The sequence below is a fragment of the Triticum dicoccoides genome, unplaced genomic scaffold (genome assembly GCF_002162155.2).
Source record: "Triticum dicoccoides isolate Atlit2015 ecotype Zavitan unplaced genomic scaffold, WEW_v2.0 scaffold174415, whole genome shotgun sequence".
NCBI lineage: Eukaryota > Viridiplantae > Streptophyta > Magnoliopsida > Poales > Poaceae > Triticum > Triticum dicoccoides.
In genome coordinates, this window is record NW_021223024.1 from 1 (window position 1) to 6,978 (window position 6,978).

At 46.9% G+C, this 6,978-nt stretch overlaps 1 protein-coding gene across 2 annotated transcripts; it reads right to left on the bottom strand.

Moving 5' to 3' along the window:
- Positions 1 to 278: 278 nt before the first annotated feature.
- On the bottom strand, positions 279 to 6,522 carry LOC119344585 (LEAF RUST 10 DISEASE-RESISTANCE LOCUS RECEPTOR-LIKE PROTEIN KINASE-like 2.4). 2 transcript variants are annotated; one of them, XM_037614977.1, is made up of 4 exons: positions 5,614 to 6,522; positions 2,944 to 2,979; positions 1,332 to 2,514; positions 279 to 709 (listed from the first exon to the last, which is right to left on the bottom strand). In XM_037614977.1, exons 1-4 carry the CDS (start codon positions 6,356 to 6,358, stop codon positions 676 to 678), a joined length of 1,998 nt encoding a protein of 665 aa, XP_037470874.1. In that variant the 5' UTR covers positions 6,359 to 6,522; the 3' UTR covers positions 279 to 675. The 2 variants fall into 2 exon arrangements, with proteins under 2 accessions (XP_037470874.1, XP_037470875.1); XM_037614978.1 differs by lacking the exon at positions 279 to 709 and having other exon boundaries at positions 1,065 to 2,514.
- Between the last annotated feature and the right edge of the window lie 456 nt (positions 6,523 to 6,978).

A 6,978-nucleotide genomic window follows, 5' to 3' on the forward strand; every position in this document is an offset into this window, starting at 1 on the left:
GAGAGAGAGAGAGAGAGAGAGAGAGAGAGAGAGAGAGAGGCTAGATGACTGGCCACATTCAAAATGCGTTTTCGTTATGTGGGCACTGAGGCCACCGTCGGCAACACAAATGTGATGCCATGTGAAAATAAAGGACGTGGACATATTGGGGTCTTGAGTCATGGTTATTGGGTTAAGTGCGGGTAATGAGGATAATGAGGATAATCCCAAACCTCATAAAAAATGCTCTACAATGTACTAAAAAAACGATGCACCAGACATCACGAGGAGCTTGCTAATGAAACATGTGCCCTTTTGTGCATGGCCTAAGCCACATGATGATATAGAAGGTGAAAAAACACAAATCTCTCATAATTTAGTTGATTATAATTGGTACACCACCATTAAGTACGCTTAAGTTGTCTATGTATTTCTCACATATGGGGTATTAACTATTTAAAGGACAAATCACATATTCCTTCGGGCTTCAATAATAATTGGATCTATATATGTAGCAATACGCACGGAGATGCGGACATCGCTGGGTAGTATTGCTGTTGTCCGTCGCCCCTCCATGCATGCAAATTAAGAACTTCTTGGCTACAACTCAAGAATGGTTACGAACGTCTAACGTTGACTTTGCTCACGGGACATCCCTGCTTCTTTTTCTGCTGACTGTACAACAGAGTCTTTTAGTTATTTTGTGCTCTCTGTTGTAAACGATCTTGATCTGGTCGAAAGAAACATATATTATAGTTCATCAAATTTCATAAGTGATCAAACATCCTAATACAGTAGTATTGACGATTTTCATTGCTAAACACACTTTTGCTCTGTTTGAAATTAAGTACTCCCTTCTTTTCGGTTTATAGGGCTTATCTCAAAATTTTAGTTTTTCCATTTTATAAGGCTTAATTTGGTTGTTTCCCATCACATGTTCAGACTTCAAGGTGCATTAAATCATTGCATGCAAGTATTAAGAGAAAACTGACCAATGTATACACTTTATGCATGCATGCATTGCAATTAATACATCCGTAAACATAATTTTTTGAGGAAAATAAGAGCATTAATTGGGTGCTTTTCCAAACTATAAAAAATATTTCACCACTCATCATCTACCTTGGTTGGTGAGATTTTTAAATTGAGTCTTATAAACCGGAAAGGAGGGAGTATCTAGAGAGCATGAAGTGAAACTTTTTTTTATAATAAGTACTATTCTCTCCATTTATTTTTGTAAGACAGTTTAGACATTTAAGACAACTGCCCAAACAGTTCAATTTCAGCTGTCTAAAACGTCTTATAAAAGTGAGCAGAAGGAGTAGTGACTTTGCTACGACTGAGATGCGTACCCTTGAGTGTAGCCCGATGCAGAAGATGGATAGCTCGACGGCAGTGAGTGCGACAGAGAAGGAGAGTTGGAAGGAGAAGAAGGGTGGTACGGCCTCGGCGGCATGGCCAGCTCGTCGATGCTCCTCTCCAGCATCTCGAGCACCTTGGCCATCGACGGCCGGTTCGCCGGAACGGTCTGTATGCACCACAGCCCGACCAACGCCATTTTCCTCGCGATGGTCTCCTCCTCGGCGTCGCCTCCACCGTCCTGTCGCGCGACCAGCACGCCGCCGTCGCCGAGCAGGTGATCGTAGATCCAGAGCGGGAAGAACATGTCGGTTTCCTTGGCGGCGGCGTAGGCCTTGACGTTGCTCTGGCCCCCGACCATCTCCAGCAGCAGCATCCCGTAGCTGTAGACGTCGGACTTGGCGGACACGACCCCGAACCCCCGGGAGAAGACCTCCGGCGCGATGAACCCCACGGTGCCCCTGGCGTCGGCCATGGACAGGATGCTCTCCGTGGGGTCGCACAGCTTGGCCATGCCGAAGTCGGCCACCTTGGGCCGGAACCCTTCATCCAGCAGCACGTTGTGCGGCTTCACGTCGAAGTGGATGATGCGCGTGTTGCACCCTTCGTGCAGGTACTCCAGCCCCCGTGCCACCCCCGTCGCGATCTCCTGAAGCGTCTCCCACTCGAGTCTTGTCACCGGGGACTCCGGCTTGGACGACGGTGACGAGTAGATGTACTTGTCGAGGGAGCCGTTGGGCATGTGCTCATAGACGAGGGCACGCTTGGAGCCCTCGAGGCAGAACCCAAGCAAGGTGACGATGTTGACATGGGACGTCCGGCCGATGCTGATCACCTCGTTGAGGAAATCCTCGCCGTTGGGCCTGGAGTGGTGCAGGAACTTGACAGCGACCGCCCGCCGATCACCCAGAGTGCCCAGGAACACTGCGCCGTAGCCGCCTTCGCCGAGCTTGTGCTTGAAATTGCTGGTTATCTTCTTAAGCTCCGAGTACCTGTACCTCCGGGGAGCCAGGGAGCCGTACTTCTTGAGCAGCTTCTCAACGTTTGCATTGTCAGCTTTGATGTTTTTGTCCATGATGTTGGATACAAAACTCATGCTGCGGATTTGTCGATGAAATTTCAAGGCCATGACGAGGCACACCAGCAGGATCAAGCAAGCTGTGGCGGACACTGATGCTGAAATTATGACAAAATTAAACTTGAGTATAATATGTACTATGCAAACTAACCAAAAGTTATTACTAATTCCCAGCACAATATGATAAGGCCCTTCCTGGTGTCAAGACTGTGTCAAGTAGGCAAATTGACGTGACAAGGTAATTAAGAAAAAAGAGAAGTTCGATGACCCCGAGAAGAAACTATGTTAGATGCTAGACACGCCATAAGTTACAGTATACAACTAATTAAATGAGATACACATTAAAGAGTTTAGTTGCTAAGGCTCTTTGAAGAGTTTAGTTGCTAAGGCTCTTCATGCACTTAGTACCCCATCTAACCATCTATACATTGGAAGAGGTCTGAGACCGATGTTACAAATATGATGTGGTTGATGGTTGTTGAAGCACATGCTTTCTTGCTTACACACAGTTGCAGCTAGGTACGTACCTATCAGGATGACCTTGTTGCTGGATTTCTTCCCATCTGCATACAAGGAAAAAGCCAATATACATGAGCATGCACAATGTCATCAAGGCATCAACCAAGCAAGTGACCAAATTATATAAGCATTTGCAAGACTAATCAATGAAGTAGGTCCCGATGGGAGACTAATTAATCTGAAAGTGATGCATTTGTACTGTGCTAAGGACATACATGCGTTTGTCGGACTATTTGGCAGGCCTAGCTGCGTCACTGATTAGGTAAGAACTGTTAAACGACGACTAGCTAGTTGAATGGATTGGAAAATCTTACCGGCCGGGACAAGAAATCGGACGGTAGATCGAACGCGCTAAGCTTGATTAGTTACCATCGTGTTCACACGACACGTAGGCATGCATGACCAAACGACCACAATATTCAAAGCATGCAGGTCACGCTCATACTCCAGACACGTGCGTGAGTTAGTTGAGTTCTACCGTGTGCATGTACTTTACGATGCACCCTCGGTGCACGCAGACAAACGCTAGTTTTCTGTAAAACATTGCATCTTTATGAATACATACACGCATAAACTATCTCAATTAACATGTTCGAAAGACTGGACCAATATATCTCAAATTTGACGAAGTCATCAAAGACGTCGCGATATGGATGGGCACACCATACGAGCAATACTAGACTTAACTAGCTAGTACTATAACAAACGTGGATAATTAGAATTGGTCTTTGGGTGAGGCTGGGGCCCACCCGCCTGAAAATTGAGGGAGGGAGGGGGGTTGTTTAAATTAAATAAGAGGTTTCGTAACCATACGTAGGTTTTCTTCGTAGGTGTAGGATTTTCGCACACCATACGAACGACTGATCACAAAATTTTCTGAAAAAACCTATCATAAATGTAGCAAAATGTGATCACTATGCTAAGTCTGGTACTCTCTCCATCTCACTTTACAAGTCTTATACGAACCTTGACAAAACAGGTTTGAACACAAGAAAGTTAACCATCTGAGCTAGATCGATTAGCTGTCCTTGAGTTCACACGACACATAGGCATGCACCAAGAAACGACGACGGTCACAATATTCGAAACAAATCACGGTCATCTTTCCGGACACATGCTAGCTGCCGAGGAGGAGGACGTGGAGTTCATATTCGAAGCATACGTCGTTTGTCGAGTTGATTGACTTGAACCTTGTGTACGTAAGTACGTACGTACTTTGCGATGCATGCTCGGAGCATGTAGACACATGCTAGCTGCCGAGGAGGAGGACGTGGAGTCCCGGCTACTTGCGGCTAAAGTATACGTACGGGTTTAGGTAAGACCTAACACGGAACCCATTGGCTGTTTGGCCAGAATACTGTTTGTGTGTTTAGAACTTTAGATACGATGAGATCGATCATCGACAATGACAGGCGCTGACCCAGGAGCCAAGTCCAAGCTAGCTAAGCTAAGGGCGTTCAGCACGTCGTTTCTGTAGCACGGCTACTGTTGCTGGTCAACTGGAGGAACCTTGCCCTAAAAGTTTAGCCAGCTACCAATAGCACATGACAAGTTGACTCAGCACAAATATACTCCCTTCGTTCGAAAATACTTGTCATCAAAATGAATAAAAACTACTCATTTTTATTCATTTTGATGACAAGTATTTTCGGACGGAGGAAGTATTTTTATCTGAGAAGGTCTAAATGGAGCAAGAAACTCCATGTTAATGCACAAACTATACTCGGCAGGACTCCGCGGTAATTTGGTGTTTGAGAAAAGCTCCACATTTTAGATACGGACATTAGACTAACTACTAGTAGGACCCACGGGGTTGTTGAAGTGGCAATGGTAGGATGAGAGCGTCTACCGGCAATATCTAAACGGTGGAGTTTTGGATGTGATGTAGACTCAAACATAGAATAAAAGGTTATTTTTAAAATATGAAGCTTTTGCCATAACTTGTGCAAATTACGTGGAATTTATAAAAAAAGCTATCATTTTCGGGGTCCTTTGATAGTAAGTCATCTGTGATAACTAGGTCGACTATTGATCTAGATGTGTCTGCAACTATAAAATCACAAAGTGGGAGCGTGTACTTCTGGTGTTGTGCGTTCATGCGTGCATCTATGTTATACTCGGATCAAACACCCTTTAAAGCTCAGAGAATACCACATAGGTTTTGCAATTCGTGACAATTATGATCTTCAAAATGAAACTAGTTCAGACAAAATTTAAACCTTTTACTTCTAGTTAATCTCGAATTACAATCTTGGAAGATCTACCTACATGTTTCTCTTCATCAAGACGAGAAGCTAATCGAGATAGTAGTAATTGTGAAAATAAATACTACCATTGTTTGAAAATATGAGGTGTAGTTTGACTATCTAAATTCATACTTCGACTAGTAATTACTTTATTAATATAGTTTATGTTGCATAAAATAGACATCATTGCATTCATATTTAAAAGCACCCATCTGTGAGTAGATTTAGTAATATGTAATAAAGAAATCATAAACTTGGACAAAAGCACTCCTGTATGATTAGATTTACTAACATATATTTTTCTTTAGTACTAACTTTTATATAAATCTGGACACAAACTTTAGAAAATCTTATTTAAAATAAAATTAGACTATCTTTTAGTTGAACTAGACGTTATTTTGCTATATAGAAGTCGGGAGGGCGTGTGCTTACCGCATCTGGCCGGGCGCGATGATCCGTCGGCGCAAACGCACGCGAACGCCTCGGCGTCGGAGTCGTACCCGCACTGGCCGCCGCTGGCGCCGCACGCGCCGCAGTCCCCGGCCGACGCCCTCCACTGCAGCAGGTACCCTTCCCTCAGCAGCCGCGGGTACTCCACCCCGGCGCTGGCGCCCGGCGACGTCGACCCGGCCACCGGCACCACCGCGTAGTCACACCCGCCGGCCACAGCCCTCGCGTCGGTGGTGTTGTACCGCGCGTCGAGCCGCACCACGGCCGCCGTCCCGGGGCACGTGACGTCGACGAACCCGGCCGTCGCGGGGGAAGTGCAGTTGAAGAGGAAGAAGAGCTGGCGGTTGGCGGCGCTGGCGGAGAAGGGCGCGAGGCTGAGGCTGGCGGAGACGTCGATCTTGGGCACGGGGCAGCCGGCGTCGTCCGTCTGGACGTTGTCGTTGGCCACGACCACGGCGCGGTCGGCGTAGGAGACGCGGAGGAGCTTGTAGCCGCCGCGGAAGGAGCGGGCCAGGGACGCGCGGCCGCCGCGGCAGTCCACCTGGAACGCCGACGGGCCGCACGGCGCCGGCTGGGCGGCGTCCGTGAGCCAGAACGGGTACTGGATCGTCACGTTCCCGCACGCCTTGGGCGCGCACGTCGCCACGGCCGCCGACGCCGGCAACGTCAATTGGTGCAGCACCAAGCATGTTGCTGCTAGGACGGAGAAGAGCGCTTGTAGATGCATCGCGACGTACGTTCGATCGATCGACCCGTGGGTGGGTGGTGGCCGTGGTGTTTCGTTGCGTGGAAGAACGTACGGTGTGTTGGTATATAGGGATGTAGCTGGATAGGGGATGGAGAAGAGGTAAACGGGGAGTGTGTATTTGACAATGGTGGTGGTGTTTCCTAATGTGGTGTCGCGTTTGTCACTTTATTTCGTGGACTTGTCTAATGTCTATGCTTCCGTGTGTGAGACTACCGAGTTAATTGGTTTTAGTTCGTGGGTGCTGATAATAATAACGCCATGCTTTACGTGATGCTTGCGTCGGTAGATTGGGACTGGCAAACGGTAGGTGAGTGCGCACCTTCGTCAAAGTCGACTTCAAAAATTGGAGCGGAAAATGGGCAATCGCCATTCGACCAACCTGTACGGAGGGTGCTATCTTATCCAGTTTATATATTGGAACGGCGAACAAGCATGTGGTTGGATGGTTAAAAAGACATTGATATTCTTGCCCATCAGAGTTTAATTACTTGACATTGGTGCTCGCATGGATTTTGCCTGCACTGTATGTGCGTTTTAGTTGGGCCTAGCTAAAAACCAATATTTGCACGTTTTTGGTTGCTCCCATTTCCTCTAGCCTG

Coding starts and splice junctions, on each gene's coding strand:
- LOC119344585 (XM_037614977.1), bottom strand. CDS start 6,358: ATGCATCTACAAGCGCTCTTCTCCGTCCTAGCAGCAACATGCTTGGTG. Junction 2,515..2,943: donor CAACAAGGTCATCCTGATAG/GTACGTACCTAG, acceptor TCATAATTTCAG/CATCAGTGTCCGCCACAGCT. Junction 710..1,331: donor GCATCGGGCTACACTCAAGG/GTACGCATCTCA, acceptor TCTTTCGACCAG/ATCAAGATCGTTTACAACAG.